Genomic DNA, 18,596 nt, shown 5'->3' on the forward strand with positions numbered 1-18,596 from the left:
AGTGATTGCGGGCGCTCAAGCGTTATTCAGGAATTCTCCTGTTTTGGAGCTGCCCTTTGATGACTGATCCACTGACCTGGCGTTATTCGCCCAGGAAGTTGTCGAAGCACTGGAAAGGAAGTCTGAGAGATAGCCAATTTTGAGGCACTGACTTTCGGCAGTCACGTGGCTTTGAACGCGGAGATCCCAGCGCCTGCCATCGCAGTAAGCAGTAGGCTTCGGCATGTCATCGCTTCAGCTGATAATCGCATTACTGCACCTGCTGGCCTTTGATCGAGTGGATGGCAGGTCATATCAGCAGCTGAGCACTGCTGCTGTTGGAACCCGGATGTCTTCTCGGGTGTATTTGTTCAGTAGGCGCCCATCTAATCGGTGACATCATTTGCGGATGTTCTTGCTTAGCGCAGCATTTACGCGGTTTTGATTGTGTGAGCAATAACCCCGAAGAATCCGGAATAACCAACCGATATCTGAGAGGATCCACAAGGGCATATCCGTGACAATTTCGGGTCGAGAGTTGTCCTGAGGCCTCACCAAGATATGACGTCTGTGTGCGAAGGGGTGGTCTGCAGGCGAAACTGACCGCCTTGTTGAGTAAAGTTGTTGCTAGTCCTGGAACATGGTTATGCCCCTCCATGCGCCCCCCCCCCCCCACCCCCACCCCCCCAAACGCGTCAGCGACGATTGTACTGTTACCGCTGACGCTCCGAAATTTAGGGTCTTGACTAGAGCTTCCTTGACTTGACTTAAGCTTCTTGAGCTTCAAGAGTTTTCCACTTGAGCTTCAGTTTGCCACCCCGGACACTGGTTAGCCCTCCGGGGCGTCCAATCCTGGCAACGTCCGGGCTGATTGGCCGGCGAAGCCTCGAGCTGTTCCCCTCCCCCTCCCCCATCGGCGAGGCCCTGGCTCTGATCCGCACACGCTCGCCTTCGTTCGAATTTCAACTGACTGTGTCCGCACGTGGACTGCTGAAGAGGCCTCTCGTGATGAGGTAATGGATCGGCCACTGGCCTCTCAGCCTTATCGCCTTGCTATCCTCAGCCTGTCCTGCTCGACCCGTGGCGCTTCAGTCGTTAGGCAAACGGGTCTCAGTACCACCTAGTGGCGATAACTCGCACCACGCCCGCAGCCGGTGTCCATGTTAGCTGTGCTGATGCGTTGCTCTTCGCCGAGCCGAATTATGCTCTTCCGATACGCTGTGCCTTTTTGGGAAGCTCCCCTCTTTACGGGAGCGGTGGACTTGCACCGCGTGAGCACGTCGACACTATCCAGCGACGGGTCAGCTGACTGGGTCTGACCGCAGTCACTGCCTGCAGCCCCCCCCCCCCCCCCCCCGAGACTCGGAGCCAATCAGAGAGCTGTCCCGGCCGGCCGGATCGCCTGCCGCCAGGCCGTCGCTTGAGGCCCCTGTCCGCCCCGCGCGCACTGATCGCCCCGCCCCGCCAGATCTCCGATCTCCATCTGATTCCGATCTCGGCATGGTCTCCGATCTCCTCGTGATGCCCGATCTCAGCATGGTCTCCGATCTCCACCTGATTCCGGTCTCAGCATGGTCTCCGATCTCCACCTGATTTCGATCTCAGCATGGTCTCTGATCTCCTCGTGATGCCAGATCTCAGCCTGGTCTCCAATCTGCATCTGATTTCCGATTTCAGCCTGGCCTCTGGTCTCTGCCTGCTCTCCGTTGGCTGCGTCTCCGGGGACGAGGTCGGTGGGGGAGGAGGGAGTCGGCGTTCGGTTTGGCTCGGTCACGGCATGACTTTGAGGTTCGGGATGAGGAGAGCTACCCTCCCGATCTGTGAGATGGCACTTGAGCTCCACTACATAGCTCCCTAGCTCGCGTAGCTCACATTTCCCCCGTATCCCAGTGTCTTGATGATGCCGCTTCCGGAGGCGGGGGGGGGGGGGGGGAGGAGTGGGAAGCGTCCACTGCGTTCACTGGGCGGTGCGTTTGCTGTTCGAGGCGAGGTATGATTGCGCCGGCAGAATGCCCGACGTCGCGTGGTCGCGGCTTGTTATCGGCACTGTGAGTTTTATGCAGTGTCACTCGATGCATTGAAATCTGGCAGCGATGGATTGTTGCGCTGTCGCCTAAGTGCAATGCGTTTTTACGTGAAGGGCCATGGTTTTCGACTGGATGACATATTTCACTTTGGGTGAATGTGCAAAGTGACGGAGTCTGAGAAAGCGACGTGAAGACCATTTTGCACGTCATGCAGGATCAATAACCATGGCACGTGCCACACACCTGTTGGAGGCGATTGACCGTTTGTGTATGGTAGTGCCGTGCCCCCCTTTAGGACGCAGTTTGCTGCGCGGGGACGACGGGTGTCGATTTGTATTCTTTTGTGAGGGCCCTGGTCCACCAAATGCTGAATTGCCCCCCCCCCCCAATGTTGCTGGCTGGAATACTGCAAAAGTTAAGTAAACGATGACCATCACACGCCGGCTGCTCTCGACCTTTTTGCGTAGTGGTGTCGACAAGGAGGATGCAACGGAGCATCTTGATCCCCTCAAACTCAAAGTTATTTCCTGAAATGATGATGACTGGATGATGGTGGCTTAATTACTTTAAGTAGGACGTTTTTTTCCACCAAACATAGCCCCAGACACTTATTCCCGCAACCGAAACGTGATACCGACGCCACTGATTCACTGGTCTTGTGGAGACTTGCATGCCAAGCGTCATTTTTTAGCAGCCGATTGGAACGTTATGAATCTAACGTTGTTTTACCTGAAACCCGACTGCGGTATGTTCTCATGAGAAGATAAAATCGGGCAACATATTGCTATTTTTGGTGCGGCATCGCTACTGCAGAATATTGGCTCAGCTAGTAAATGGAATATACAGCACACTATTGTTTAGGCAGATTTTGATTCGGATTCCGTGCCGAAAATAAGTTATTGCTGTCACTCTGAACCACCATCCAATTGCTATAAAGGTCTAACGAACCCATTTGGGCCCTTATCGGAAAAGTACGGAGGGCCCTTTACCGTGCCCTGCTCGTACCCGACTCGACACCCTGTGATCAGGCTGACAAGGGAAGCAAGCAAGCCACAGCATAGCGTTTCATTGAGTTCGCGGAGTAATAGCTTTATGCTCACATGCCTTTTTTCTAAACAGGGTATTTCAAGCTTTCGTAACATTTATTACACAAACGTTTTTACTCAGTGCTGTGTTGCAGCAAACACTATAGAACGCACCCGTTGGAGAAAAGCAATTCAATTCAATACTTCCGTACTACAATTAATACTAAAGTACTTCGGCACTTCAAAACAATTTATTTCCTTCATCATGATGAGCATTTAGTCAAATGAGATTTCTATCGCAGGGCCGGCTGCTTGACATCGAAATTCCGAGCCACTCAGAAGTATTTTGAGAAAGCTGACATTACCGATGAAACCGTACGCGTCTGATGTAATAATGGGTAAAAAGCAAAAAGATGGGGTACTCCACTCAATCCGCATGTTGTCGCATCAGCCTGAACAATCCACAGGAATCGTCTTCGCCGACAAGTATGCAAAGTTTTGCGCGGCCGTAGCGGCGCTTAAGCTTTGCCATGAATGTAACCGGATGTTTACTTCACCATAGAGGCGTGTGATTGCCGTATATCGTTGTGCACGTACTAACGTGGGAACGGCTGCGCCGCATCGGTCATAAATTATTTCGGAAAGCCTTCGGAAGCGGAGGGGCCAGATTGATCCCCGACCCGAGGGGCGTGTTGCGACAAACAAGACGTGCGAAAGTGCTGTTAATAGCACACGCATTCCCTACGCCACTATAACAGTGTATTCATCTTTATCATTGTTGTTACAGCGCATTTGAAGTATCTAATGGAAGCAGTTCGCTTTTAGACTAAATCCCGGACCAGTATTGGTCAATGTCACTGATAATGTCACGGGAAAAATTAAGGGAAAAATGTGACACGGCGCCAGATTGAATGCATTTTTTTGGTGTGCCACTCGCATGCCACAGAAAATCTTAACTTTTGTAAAGCAGCACATTTTTGGGGAGGATGGATGGGGCATTGTGACCCAATTCAAGGACGAAAAGAAAATTGAAGTAGGGTGTGTAATTTGGCACGATGGCTCGGCCCACAAACCCGGTAGCTGGATTCGTTAAGGTAGCCGGGTGTTTAACATAGGTCTCTATGCCTCCCCATAGCGACATATGTTTCTCGCAAATAGCTGTGTACCTACCAACACTACAAGCCTCCCTCCCCTCGTAACAAAAAGTCGTGGTTGCGATCACCACCAAATACAAATCGTAACAGCTGAGCGGATAAACGGTGCAATAATATTCACACAACTCGTTATGGGCGCCAAATGACCACCGCAGTCGGCGCGCCCCTAAACTCCAATAGACAAAAATATTCACACACCTTGGGTCATTAGACGGGCGATGGTTTGTGGGGTTAAAGTGAAAAGCTTTGGAGTACGGGATGACCCAAGCTTTTCATGGTTGACCCCCAATGACATTGCAGTAAATCCCCATAACCAAAATGCGTGCCGTCTCCCATGACCGCCATAGAGGGGTGGCTTCGGTGCCCAAAGGTGGTCTCTAAAGGGCCCCGTCACTTGCCTGATGAGAACAGGTGCGTGCGTTCATTGCCTGCTCCCTGGATCTACCTTTGCATGACTTCTATGCTGCTTGTATTAAAGGTTTCTTATAGACTACACAAAATTTAAAACATATCTTGCCTTTCAACCAAATAAAGTAGGCTAAATCCGGTGAGAAAAAATGGAGGTTATTGGGCCTTCGGTGGGCCCCCAATAATTTACAAAAAATTGACGCCCCTATTGGGGACAGCTCTGAGCCGACAACGGTGAGCGGTGTGCTTGGCAAAAACGTCGTCTTCTTCGTGGCCGCGGATTAAGGAGACGCTGTCCCGTTCACCTGCGTTTGCCTAAACTTGCAGAAACTTCCCCCACTGTGATATTCAACAGGACGTCCCCTGTGGGACACAGCACACGGCTCTCCGTGAAGTCGCTGCCGCTGGGAGCCCGAACCAGCAGCATTACAGGCGTAGGCCGAGCGTTGTGCTTCCTTGTTTTGGAACTTTGTCCCATCCGATGGGATAATATTGAGAACCCGCATTGTGTGCTCAGCCCATGTCAAAGAGAGGTCCGCAGCAACCAAGCTGGCCGACGCTTCTGAAGGAGTAAAAACAAATATGTGCAGACGTTTTTGGTGTATGGCTCCTCCACTCTCCCCCATCCAATCAGACATAAAGCCCAGGCCTTGGCGCAAGGCTGTTTGCGGCGACTCCGTGCCAGATCCAGAGCTTGAACTTTGCGAACACCGTGCTGCTGAGTTTTTCATGCGACGCGACGGGCGTGCCGGACTCGGGACTCGCTCTCAGTATTCGGGACTCGCTCTCAGACTCAGGACTCGCTCTCAGAACTCGGGGCAGACCTGGCCTGCCCACCGCGCCGGAGCTCAGGGATTGACAGTGACGGCTGGCCTTCTCCGGGCGCGCATCGTGACCCAACCACTTCGCCGGCCGGCCGGCATCGATCGGTGACGTCACACGGTGTGACGTCACTGCCGGCCGACAGCTGACGGCGCCGGCCGGGCCCGGACCTCGGCTGGCTGGCTGGCGGCCGGGGAGGGAGGGGGGGGGGGGGGCGGCGTTCAGGTGTGCCGCGGAGCTGTCTGTGAGTTTAAGTTGCGAGTCCTCTTAGGCGTTTGCAGGCTCAAACATGGCTCCCACGGACGTTGTGAGGTGGACATTGTCTAAAAACCCTTCACTTACTCCCAGTCACTCGGAGCAAGTTCTCTCTTTCTCTGCCTTTGGGCATTTGACGTCTGTTTCAATGGGCTAGCTATGATCGTGGCGTTTCAGTATCTCAGGCTAGCTGTGGTGGATCGGCTTGGCTGTTTTAAGAGAAGTAAACTGCAAGGATAGGCTGTTATGAGTGATGTTTTGGACACGTTTGACATCTACGCACGTTAGTGTTTCGTGAATGCTGAGATCTTCGCCTTCGTTCATATCTAAACGCGACACATGCCGTAAGCTTCAGTCTTACCCCGCCGTTGGTAGGATAGGACAGAGCTCTCCACACGACGCATGCGCACATCTGGCCGCGTCCTTCGCCCAACGGTAATTCATTCATTCATCCGTCATCATCTCCGCGGTGCGTCCGTTTTCACAAATGTTTACGCGTCAGCCCGCTGGAATGAATAATGGCCTAATGGATGGGGAAGGCGGATGACAAGTGTAAACCTCAGGCCTCTCGGAATTCCGCTGGTGTCAAGCGCCCATTGATTATTAACGGCGGGGTGATCGATGGCCTCGCTGTGTTGGCCCTTCCGCCATCTCACGCGGCCATCAAGTCCCCCAGCATGCTGCCTTCGCGGAGCGGTCCATGAAGCTCCCAGGTGCTGGAGCGTCCGACCGCTGGCCGGGACGTGGCAGCTATGTGTGTCTGCGTGCCAGAATCTTACCGTTGTGAATCGTCTTCGGCGATTGGTTGGCAACGGGCCAGGGATGTCCGGCTGAACAAAAGAGCTCGTGTCACGGTATCGCGTGGCCGGTTAAAAATGAGTCGGTGAAAGTTTATGCTGTAGTACGTGTTGCGCTGAACTTGTTCTGCCGGACTGGCTGGGTTGTGGTTGTCTCACCATAGCCTATGCCTGGTGATAGCTCGGGATACCAAAACCGTTCCAGCAAGGCTTTCCGTTAGTTTTCTGATAAAGAAGGGTTTGGGCGTGTTTATGTGTAACCTGGCCGCAATCATCGATGCATTGAAAATTCCCTGGGTGTATGAAATTCTTGCTCCGTACGAAGCCGTCCTGGGAGGTGTAAAGTCTGATTTTCATTCTCATGCGTAGTTCTGCTACGCAAGCAGTGATTTCGCCGGCGGTCCCGTCTCTGATGAACCCAGTATTCTTGGGCACCCGTCATGCTTTTTACTTCGTATCCTGAGCTTTGCGCTCTGGGTGATTATGACCTGTTGTGTAATTTCACGGTTGGAGATTGCACTTGTTGTTGATTGGAGTTTATTGGTTTCCTCCCATGCGCCGTTGCGCCCTTTTTGATATCCGTCGACACGTTTTTTATGATTGCCCTAAATGTGTGCTGGCGTTCGCGTCGTACCTAGTGACGTCATTTATCGACTGGCCGCATGTCAGCTGATTCAGCCGCCTGTTGACAGGAAGGAGTGTGTGCGTGTTTGGAGGACGCGGCGGAGCGTTGCCTTGCCAACCACCGACAAAGCGTAGACTCTAGGCTTAGCTCTAGACTGCCGAGCCCGGCCAAGTTTTGGGTGCGGGAGGCAGGCTCGGGATCGTGGTCTATCCAGATCTGACGAATCGTATGGGCAGGGAAAAGGGACGCAACTTTTGAACCCGGCAACCTTTGAACCCGGCAACCCGTCACACACACAACACAACACCGAACACGGCTCGGCATGAACCGGATGGCTTTTGGCCGGGCTGTCAGTCAGCTGGACTTGGCAAGCTTATGGCAAGCAAGCAAGCTAACCTTAACGTATAAGGAGTACAATTTTGCGTTTTGCTCGTGCTTAAGCCCTAAATTAGATTTCGTAATGTCACACACAGTGCATCTATGAGCGAATACTATTTTGTTTTTTCTGGTAATGACCCTAGTGTCAACATTCATGGCAGGCATCACACACCAGTAATCAAGGTTTAACAAATTGAAAATGTTATGCAAACCGCTCACTGTGGGGGCGGCCGATAGTGGAGTGGTTCACGAGTCTGCGTCAACCACGACACGTCTGGGAAGCCGGAGGTACGGGGTTCGATTCCCCGCGGCGCCTCATAGTGAGAGGCAGGCGACGCCATAAAGCCCAAGCAGCTGAGTGCATCATAAAGCCTCCATGACGACCTCTCACCCTGAAAGTCGAGAACTATTCAAGTTGTCCAGGCTTAGCCTGATGTCGTTGAGCAGTTTGTCAGGCAGGTCCTTGATGCAAACACAGATATCTTTAAGGCTTGGCTGTTGGTGCTAAGTACACTCAAATTGCATCTTCCACACACGCCATGGTTCAAAATCAATACCAATGATTAATAAAACGACAAGAAAACTGTGTAATTGTTAGTATTGCGCATACTATAACAGAACGCGCGGTAACGGCCGTTCTGAAGGGAAACAGGATTCGTGGCAAGACGAAAATGTGGATCATTCGAAATATGTTGCTCGATATTCGTTCCGCACTGGTATATGTAGGTTCGCGTTTCGACAGCCAGCAAGAACCAACAGCCTGAATTTCTTGAAACCCGATTATGCCGTTGCGACTATTGTGACGCATTTGAAAGCTGTGATGCAGACAGACTGGAAGTGTCCAATTCTGGCGTCATTGCCGTATACCTAATGCGTCCACTTTTCTAGGACTGTTCTTCATTTGTGGTCGTGTGCAGTGTAACGAACTGAGAAGATTACGCATGATTCGAAATATCCAGCGTTACTCTTTGTCGTTGCAAATCCACTACTTAATGCAGACAATTTTAGAAATGCGGCCTACCCCTTACTGGCATAAGGTAGTAGGTTAAAATTTCTAGCACATTTTCTAGGGGGAAGTGTCCCATTCAGATTCCATCCTTTTCCTTCTCATCTATGTTTTGAGAATGATATCACAGCTGGGCTTCCAATGACCATCGCAGTCGATGCGCCGTAAAACTACTAATCATTACCCTGGCATGGTTTTTTAGATGGTAACGGCATTTAATAAATTTAATCGTTCAGGCGCTTGAATTGCTGTTGTCTCATAACTGGTATTAGACAACAAAAGCTGCGCATTAGAGACACTGATACATGTTGCATTGTTGTTTCATTCATAGGTCTGGATCATTAACAGTGAATTACAAAATACAGATTACATTAAACTCATTATTTACGGGTTAATGCCGGTCCATCATGGTAGCACAGCGGGCTTTTGAGGGCTGGATCACTAGCTGGTAGCGGCGGCGGGGGGGGGGGGGGGGGGGGGGCAAAATGGCCGTAGTAGTCGGCGCGCCCTGAATCATCATCATCATCATCCGGAGCTGGCCAGGCAGTGCGGGCTGCAGGGCTCACATTTTGGAGAAAAAGCTGCGTCTAGACCAGGGCATGGCAGAGTTTCGTGGCATCCGTGTTCAGCTGAGGGTCACCAGTGGCATCCATATTCGGCTTCGGGCCACCAGTGGCATCCCTGTTTGGCTTCGGGTCACCAGTGGCATCCCTGTTTGACTGAGGGTCACCAGTGGCATCCGTGTTCGGCTGAGGGTCAACCAGTGGCATCCGTGTTCGGCTGAGGGTCACCAGTGGCATCCATGTTCAGCTGGGGGTCACCAGTGGCATCCGTGTTTGGGTGAAGGTCACCAGTGGCATCCGTGTTCGGCTGTCGGTCACCAGTGGTGTCTGTGCTTGGCTGGCGATTGCCAGCAGCATCCGTCTTCGGCTTTGGGTCACCAGTGGCACACCCAGTTGGCGGTGGGCCCCCTCCCCCCCGTGGCTGGCGCCGCCTCGGAGGTCGGCGCCGGCAATGCGAGACGGAAATAGCAGCCAGCTCTGTTCCTTCCTGTCGACAGAGCTCCGTGAGTCAGACCTTGCCCCGAAATAGGCCCGCGGGCGGCTATCCGCCGGCCCTGACATCTAGCGGCTGGGATTGCAACCTGTAACCGGCGGGCGGCGGCGCAACACTGCCATCTAGCGACCGTTCCCGCGGCGCGCTGGGGCGGTCCTGTTAAGCTGCCACTCCCGGCTCTTCGCCAGCTGGGAATTGATGTTAAGTGTGAAAGTCTACGGGTGGGCGCATTTATCGTGGTGCGGAGAGATTCGGGTTTGGTGTAACTCAGGAAGCCTCCAGTGGCCTGGCGCCGTGTCCGCCGGGAGTGTGGCGAATCTCGTCCTTGGCGGTTGTATTCGCGGATAGGTGATGTAACGGGTATTGGCTCGCGTCCGGAGAGCTCATTGATTGATCAGCTTTTAGGTATCACTCTGGATACCAAGCCGTTTTAGGCTGCCGTGGTGGGGGGATATGAGTCTGCGGGACTTATGACGCAGGGTTTTTGTATGGGATAGGTGTCCCGTAATGTGCCCAATGCACCTGCTGTCCGAGATGGGAAGAACATCTGACATTTGGCGGGAGAGGTTTGACCTGACACTGAACGACTGGTCCCGGGGAGCTTAACGGAAAGAAGAAGATATCTCCGTAGTCCGGCTGATTAAAAAGGCTGGAAAAAACGATTCGCTGAACTGCGCGCGCGCGCGCGCACGCACACGCACGCGCGCACGCACGCACGCACGTGCAAACACGCACGCACGCGCAAACACGCACGCACGCGCACGCACGCACACGCATGCACGCACGCCGCACGCACGCACGCACGCACGCACGCACGCACGCACGCGCACACACACACACACACACACACACACACACACACACACACACACACACACACACACACACACACACACACACACACACACACACACACACCACACACAACACACACACAAACTGTTCAGAACAGGAACTCTAATTCGAAGGATAGCTCATCCAGCGAATGACGTTCAAAAGCAGGCGTGGCCAGACCGCCGCAGCGTCCGAGACCGTCTCTCCCCCACCCCCCACCCCCCCCCCCCCCCCCCCCCCCCCACCCCACATTCGAAAAGCCCGGTCGTGAGCGTGCTCGGCTTCCACGTGTGGGGCTCGGGTTCTGTTCCCCGCCTGGCGCTGGTGTCCCTGGGCTCTGATGTGACCACTGTAGTCACCAGGGATCCGTGGACGGTTGTGCGACGGCTTATGCCATGCGTTCTTACGAAATGAAGCGAAATTATCCCGCACTGACCCCAGACCCTAGACCCCTTGACCCCTTGCTCCTGGCCCCTGACTGCTGACCACTGACTACCTGGCACCGAATCCCTAAACCCTGATCCATGGCCCACTGATATTTGACACCTGACGCTTGACCACTGACCCTTGACCCCGTGACCCCGGACCCTTGAACCCTGACTCTTGATCCCGGACCCCTTCGACCCTGACCCCAGAACCCCGGCCGCTGACTGCTGACCGCTGACCCCTGACCCTCGGCGTGACCGCAGGCGTTCCGTTCCCGCCCAGCCACAAGCTGACCTGCGCCGAGGTGTTTGACCCCGACGTCGGGCAAGCCGCGACCCGAGGCGTTGAAGCAGCACTTCGTGCTGGAGGGCCGCATCGAGGAGTCGGCCGCGCTGCGCATCATCAACGACGGCGCCTCGCTGCTGCGCTCCGAGAAGACCATGATCGACATCGAGGCGCCCGTCACAGGTCAGGCCATGGGTCAAGGATCGAGGTCGCCGGTTGTCGGGAGCGGTCAAGTGTTTGGCGGAGGTGCTTTGCGTTCGGTGTTCTTTTGTTCTGTCTTGTTCAGCGCGGAATGTGATCTGTCCTGATCACCGTTCTTTCCGTGTGTGCGTGGTGTGTGCGTGCGTGCGTGTGTGCGTGCGTGTGTGCGTGCGTGTGCGTGTGTGTGTACGCGTGCGCGTGCGCGTGCGTGTGTGTGTGCGCCCTGGATCCTGCGGTGATGGGTGACGCCGCGGTCGGGGCCTACGGGAGACCTCCCATGGTTAGGGCCTATTGCGTGGTCAGATAAGGTGAGACCATGTGCCACCTCACAGTCACGGTCGGGAGTGCCATGTCGTCTGGCAGGGCCAGGAGCCAGACATTGTGACGGACGTGGGCCAACGATCAGTGATCGCGGCTGTGATCTCTGATCTCTACGCTATTGAAGTCGCTGCTACCGGTGGTCGCAATGCAGTCGTCAGGTGTCGTTAATGCAGTGGTAATACAGTCGTCAAGTGTCGTCAATACAGTCGTAATATAGTCGTCAAGTGTCGTTTATTGTGGTCAGGCATCACGAAGCGTAGTGGCGCTCAGCGGCGGTGGCCAGGGGCCGTGCCGGGTGTCAGGGTGGGGTGGAGCGGGGCCGATGTTGACAGTCCTCGCGTGGAGGTGAGAGCCGGCCGCCGTGTGGGGCGCCGGCCTCAGCTCACGGCAAGGTCGAGAGGTCACCGTGTCGGGTCGGACTGGGTCCGACCCTGCGTCTGTGTCGTGTTGTCGTCACACGTGTTACGATAGCCTAGCCAGGTGGGCATTGTTATCATACGTAGCGTGAGAGTGCTGCTCAGTTATTTTTTGCCACTAAATATGGTATATTTAGTGCGGTTTCGTTGTTGCTTGGTGAGCTTACCGGTTTCTTTGGTTGCGTCGCCATGCTGCGCTGTCTTGAATTTATAGGATCTTGTTCCCGTATGGATTTGTTCAGCGACGAGATGTAAAAATGATTCCATTTACTGATTACTGAAATGTATACCGCCTGGCGTTCAGCCAACGCTGTGCGACTCGGCACACTTCGCAGTTTTTCGCACTCTACAACTCTGCATCTCTTCGCAATCCGCTGTTTCGCGCACTCTGGGGCTGTGACCGTCCCGCAGCTCTGGAAAGACCACGTCTCCACGCATGACTCCGCACACATCACACAGCTCCGCACACATCACACAGCTCCGCACACATCAGACAACTTCACACACATCACACAGCTCCGCACGCATCAAACAACCTCACACACACATCACACAGCTCATCACGCATCACACAACTTCACGCACATCACACAGCTCCGCACACATCAAACAACTTCACACACATCACACAGCTCCGCACGCATCAAACAACCTCACACACATCACACAGCTCATCGCACATCACACAACTTCACACACATCACACAGCTCCGCACACGTCACAGCGCTGCGCAGGCCGCAGTTGGGCGAGTTGGGCGAGCAGGCCGCAGTTGGGCTAAGCCCGGGCAGCCTGTTGTATCGCGCGACCCTTGCCACCTGACCGTGCGGGCGCACACTGACCCCGGCCTGCCTCGGCAGTGTGCGGTGACATCCACGGCCAGTTTTACGACCTGATGAAGCTGTTCGAGGTCGGTGGGCCGCCGTCCAGCACAAAGTACCTGTTCCTCGGCGACTACGTGGACAGGGGATACTTTAGTATAGAGGTGAGCGACGCCGCCAGCGAGGGTGGTGCGGTGGGCAGGCTGTGGGCAGCGTGACCTGGTGGATGAGCGCCACGGCCGAGTTAGTGACGCCGTCGGCCCCCACGCGGCGGGCCCCGGTTCGGAATCCCGGTAGGGCCCTGGTCGATACATTCGCTGGCGCTTCCTGACAGGATGTGTGACAATGTTGCGCCGCACGTCCCTTTAAAAGTGCGCGGACTGGTAGTACTGGCGTTGGAGGGGACTAGCAAAGACTGTATAGGTTTGGCTATGCGGACTAGGAATGTCCTGTAAACATGGCCGAGTAGATGTCATTGCTCAGCAGACGCTGGGCTGCTGTCGCGGAGCACTGCTGCGGGATTTGACGGGGTGCCAAATGACCAATGCAGTCGACGCGCCAGAAAACGTCAACAAACAGCAAACTGAGGCGCTTTTGGCGACTTACGCGATCAGCGTCCGCTGGCCGGCTGTATGACGAGTGCCTCGCAGTGCCGATTGTAAACCCCGGGGGCGGAGCCGCTTGGAGATTTCGGCGGCATTTGAGGCCCTCACGCAGCTCGCATCCACGTGCCCAGGGGATATTTTGTGAGCATCTCAGCTTCCTGTTCGTCCCAATTACCATTCCCTCCTATGTTCAACGTGGAGCCGTTATAATCACTGACGTACGGTCCCCGGTAAGTGGCGACTCCACAGTTGTGGGATTTTTAATCGCTTTCCGCTTATTTGTCGGCGTGAGAACCGTTGCGCTCGGTGACGGCTCTGTATCTGTATGCTGGCAACAGCTAAAACTTTGTGCCTGTTTGTGATAAAGCCTCTGGAGTGCCGGCTGCGCCGCCGTGCTCGACTGCGGTACGGTACAGTCTAACCTGCCCGGCGGCGAGGACCACGTGTTTTTAAGTGCGGGTTGCTGGGTTTTGGGTCAGTTCGGGCTGTGTCGGGCGTGGCGAGTTTGACCTGTTTGACCTTGATCCCTTTGCGACCCGGGTTGACACTGCTCGAACAGTTACGGCGGCCCAGAAGTTGAAAATGTAAAATTTTATGACTCGGACCATGCGAACACAAGTCAAGGTCGGAATTATATGCTTTGGAGACATGCTACCCCGTTTCGGAGTTACAAAACATCACCTCTGGCGGTTGTATCACTCGTTCTAACTCTGCACGTTTACCTCGTGTTGGCGAAACCGATCTGAAGTCGTGACGACGTGGAGCGCACTGCTGGCGCATGGAGCTCCTGCTGTATGAAAAAGGAGGTTGGGCTGTCGTGGTATAATCGTATCTGATCGCATGTTTATTTTCTTCACCACTTCCAGTCGCTTCTCCTGTTCTTGCTCGCGCTTGTGCCGATCGTTCTGCACTGCCAACGTCGCTTGTGAGTCGATTGAGTCGATTGAGATGAGTCGATTTACACCACGGCGCCGGTCTCGTTTCAGTGCGTGTTGTATCTATGGTCATTGAAGTTGAACCATCCGACGACACTGTACCTGCTCCGCGGAAACCACGAGTGCAGACATCTCACCGAGTACTTCACATTCAAACAGGAGTGTAAGTGAACGCCTTGCGTCGCCGCGCCGATACGTCATTTCAAAAACGGCTCGCTTCCAAACGCGTAGAATTATGACGTTCATTGAGAAGTTTCTTGGCGTGTCGGCTTGCTGTGGTAAAAGTGCGGTTAATTTCTTTGGAGCGGTGTTCAATGGAGGACACCAGTTTGCCGCGTGGAATTCTGTTCTTGTATTTTAGAGATGACATTGTAGGCCTTTGTATTGTAGGTCATTGTAGGTCATTGCCATTGTAGGTCATTGTAGGTCATTGATGACGTTGAGGTCTTGCATTGTAGAGATGACTCTGTGTGCTCTGTGTGCTCTGTGTGCTCTAGAGTGATCTGATACAGCCGACGTGGTTCCGGGGGCGCGCCGCGCGAGTAATGTTCATGACATGCGTGGCAGTCGGACATCGGCCTCCACGATCTAGCCCTCAGACGGAAGTAACACGCCTAGTGTTCAGCACTGCTCAGACGTGAATAGTCTGTGGGAGAACAGCGGCGGTGTAAGCCGACCGGTCAGCCGCGACAGTCCGTCTGTGACACGAACTGAAGAACAGGCCGTGGCGTTGTGGCGTTATTCTGTGACTTGTGTGATCTGATATACCGACCCCTGACCCGAGGTGGCTGACCTCTGACCTGAGGTCCCTACCTCTGACCCGAGGTAGCTGACTTGTTACCCGAGGTGGCTGATATGTGACCCGCCGTCCGCCGCCAGGCAAGATGAAGTACACCGAGCGGGTGTACGACGCCTGCATGGAGGCCTTCGACTGCCTGCCGCTGGCGGCGCTGATGAACCAGCAGTTCCTCTGCGTCCACGGCGGCCTCTCGCCAGAGATACACACGTTAGACGACATACGCAAGGTGGGCTGCTCACGAGGGAGGGAGGGAGGGGGGGGGGAAGACACGGGGCGCGACCGGGCGGAAGTGGCCCCCGGCGTGTCCCGCGTTGGCCCGGCGCCAAGGCTGCTCTCCTGGGCACCGCTACAAAAAAAGTGTTCATCTATTAGAAAACCGCTACATGCGCATCCATCGTCAATTACCGTCGTCTTTTCGTCTGTCATCTCACCTGTTGCAATGTCTCATCCTCCACAGCACATTTCAACCGGAGCTTCCACGGGCTTCTTTTCCGCTAGAGTTCGCTGTCCGCACTCTGCACCACGGCCTGCGCCAGCTGGGTCCCACGCGCAGTGCCTGGTTTCGTTTGAGGGACACACTTACGTTCTCTAGACATGGCACCAGCGCAGTCCGATGTTGATCGACCGATGTGCTCTCAGGAGGGCGCCAGTGTCCTCGTGCTCCTGCCTTCTCGTGACTGGACGGTGAAAATACCGGCTACTGGTCACGTTTGTCCCCCTAATTTCCAGACTCAATGTTTGCACGGTCTGGGTTTCTGGGTAACATGCTCCCTATACACGCCGTTCAGTTTTGGTCTCTTCGGTTCAGCGCCTGGTTGAATGTCACACTTGAAGTGCTGTCTGTCCTCACTGTTATCTCCGTAATTGCAGGTTGGAATCAGCATGTAATCGCTGTCCACTTACATTATTTGCGTCGGACAATTTGGTCTGGAAACACCATACAGCGTATGCGTGCTCTGTGTGCCATATGACCAGACCTGGTCTGACCTGGCTTCATCAGACCAGACCTAACCAGACCAGACTAGACCAGACCAGATCTGACCTGACCTGACCTGACCTGACCTGACCAGACCAGACCAGACCAGACCTGACCTGACCTGACCTGACCAGACTATACCAGCCCTGACCTGACCTGACCTGACCTGACCTGACCTGACCTGACCTGACTAGAACAGGCCTGACTAGATCTGACCTGACCTGACCTAACCAGACTAGGCCAGACCTGATCTGACCTCACGTGATCTGGTCAGACCTGACCAGACCTGGCCAGACCTGACCAAACCTGACCTGATCCAATCTGGTCTTACTAGACCAGACCCCATCTGATCCGATCTGACCCAATCAGACCTAATCTGACCTGATTTCTCCGCAGCTGGATCGCTTCAAGGAGCCTCCGGCGTTCGGTCCCATGTGTGACCTGCTGTGGTCGGACCCGTTGGAGGACTTCGGTAACGAGCGCAACTCCGAACACTTCACCCACAACAGCGTGCGCGGCTGCTCGTACTTCTACAGGTGAGACGGCTCCAGGTGATCCTGGAGCTCCCCTGGGTGATTCTGTTGCTCCTCCGGGGAACCTGGAGCTTCTCCGGGTGATCCTGGAGCTCCTACGGGTGACTCTAAAGCTCCGAGTGATTCTGGATCTCCTCTGAGTGATCCTAGAGCTCCACCGGATGATCCTGGAGCTCTAGGTGATCCAAGAGCTCCTCCAGGTGAACATGGAGCTCCTCCGGGTGATCCCGTAACTCCTCCGGGTGATCCAAGAGTTCTTCCACGTAATCGAGGAGCTCCTCTGTGTGATTCTGGAGCTCCTCCGAGTAGTTTTGGAGCTCTTCTGTATGATCTTGGAGCTCCTCCGGGTGATCCTGGAGCTCCTCCGGGTGATCCTGGAACTCCTCTGTGTGATCGTGGAGCCCTCCGGGTGATTCTAGAGCTCCTCCGGGTGATTCTGGAGCTCCTCCGGGGTATCATGGAGCTCCTCCGGGTGATTCTGGAGCTCCTCCGGGTGATCGTGGAGCTCCTCCGGGTGATCCAAGAGCTCCTCTAGGTGATCGTGGAGCTCCTCCGGGTGATTCTAGAGCTCCTCTGGGTGATTCTGGAGCTCCTCCGGGTGATCTTGGAGCTCCTCCGGGTGATCCTGGAGCTCCTCCGGGTGATCCTGGAGCTCCTCCGGGTGATCCTGGAGCTCCTCCGGGTGATCCTGGAGCTCATCTGTGTGATCCTGGGGCTCCTCCGAGTGACCATGGAGCTCCTCTGTGTGATCATGAAGCTCCTCCGGGGGATTCTAGAGCTCCTCCGGGTGATCCCGGAGCTCCTTCGGTCCGGTTGTGTGGCAGCCCGGACCGTTCAGGTCATAGAGGTCACGTGGCGAGCATGTATCGTTGAGACTTTGGTCCGATCGCTTGCCTCTGTTGATAGCCTCTTTGACGGAGCCACAGGTGCTGTGACCGCAGAGTTCGTGTCCCTGTTGTATTCGGTATCATGTGTCGCCACTGATCACCGCACGTACACACGCGTCGAGAGAGAGTGGAATGCTTGAGAACTTAGATGTCTTGCCATTTGGAAAACCTGTACATGTCGTGCCGCCATGCCCGGAACTGGCCCTGGTAGCGGTTCCGTCAGCTGACGCTCCTCTTTTGTCGCCAGCTACGCCGCCTGCTGCGACTTCCTGCAGCAGAACAATCTGCTGTCCATCATCCGGGCTCATGAGGCGCAGGACGCCGGGTGAGTCAGCTGTCCCTGGGCGCCCCTGTCCCTGAGAGTCAGCTGTCCCTGGGCGCCCCTGTCCCTGAGAGTCAGCTGTCCCTGGGCGCCCCTGTCCCTGAGAGTCAGCTGTCCCTGACCGCCCCTGTGCCTGAGAGTCAGCTGTCCCTGAGGATCTCTGTCCCTGAGTCAGCTGTCGCTGACCGCCCCTGTCCGTGGTAGGTGCCGTCCGTGAGTGTTTGTGTCCTGACACGTGTCGTTTCTGAGTGTTACGTCCCGGAGACGAGTGAGGTCCCTGAGCGCCTCCACCCAGTGTGAAGGGGCCGACCCTGGCGGTCCTATCCCTGTCAGGGATGTGGACCTGACCTGACTTGCTCCCTGACCGTCCTATCCCCGCTACACATTGTGTCAGTGATGCCTATGATGATCGCCGCTGGCAAAATTGTCTCTGACTCGCCGAAGGGGAGAGGGGAGGGGAAACGCCAGAGCGAGACGGAGTATTAGGGTAGCGGGAGGAGGGACGTCCGCACGGGTCCGAACGGTGTTGAACTTCAGAGGGCATTGACATGAGTTGTATTCATGTGAGACATGACATGAGACATGAGACATGTATTGTATTTGTTCCACGCCGCGGCGCTCGAACCGTTGACCGAACCCATGTATACGCTTTGGTCGGCCGTTTTGAAATGCATTCCATGTGGCAAGATCGTTTGGTTATGTGCG

The 18,596-nt window shown here is 54.9% G+C and overlaps 1 protein-coding gene across 1 annotated transcript in view; it reads left to right on the plus strand.

Moving 5' to 3' along the window:
- The window catches only part of LOC119090833 (serine/threonine-protein phosphatase 2B catalytic subunit 2-like), a 32,737-nt gene extending 14,822 nt beyond the window's left edge, over nucleotides 1-17,915 (plus strand). The window contains 7 exon segments of the mRNA XM_037213586.1: nucleotides 11,056-11,111; nucleotides 11,113-11,260; nucleotides 12,874-12,998; nucleotides 14,426-14,537; nucleotides 15,254-15,399; nucleotides 16,546-16,685; nucleotides 17,817-17,915. Of these exon segments, the coding sequence (XP_037069481.1) occupies nucleotides 11,056-11,111; nucleotides 11,113-11,260; nucleotides 12,874-12,998; nucleotides 14,426-14,537; nucleotides 15,254-15,399; nucleotides 16,546-16,685; nucleotides 17,817-17,898 (809 nt within the window). The 3' untranslated portion in view covers nucleotides 17,899-17,915.
- The last annotated feature ends 681 nt before the right edge of the window (nucleotides 17,916-18,596 follow it).

The sequence above is a fragment of the Pollicipes pollicipes genome, unplaced genomic scaffold, assembly GCF_011947565.3.
Source record: "Pollicipes pollicipes isolate AB1234 unplaced genomic scaffold, Ppol_2.1 Scaffold_1600;HRSCAF=1878_pilon_pilon_pilon, whole genome shotgun sequence".
Classification (NCBI taxonomy): domain Eukaryota; kingdom Metazoa; phylum Arthropoda; class Thecostraca; order Pollicipedomorpha; family Pollicipedidae; genus Pollicipes; species Pollicipes pollicipes.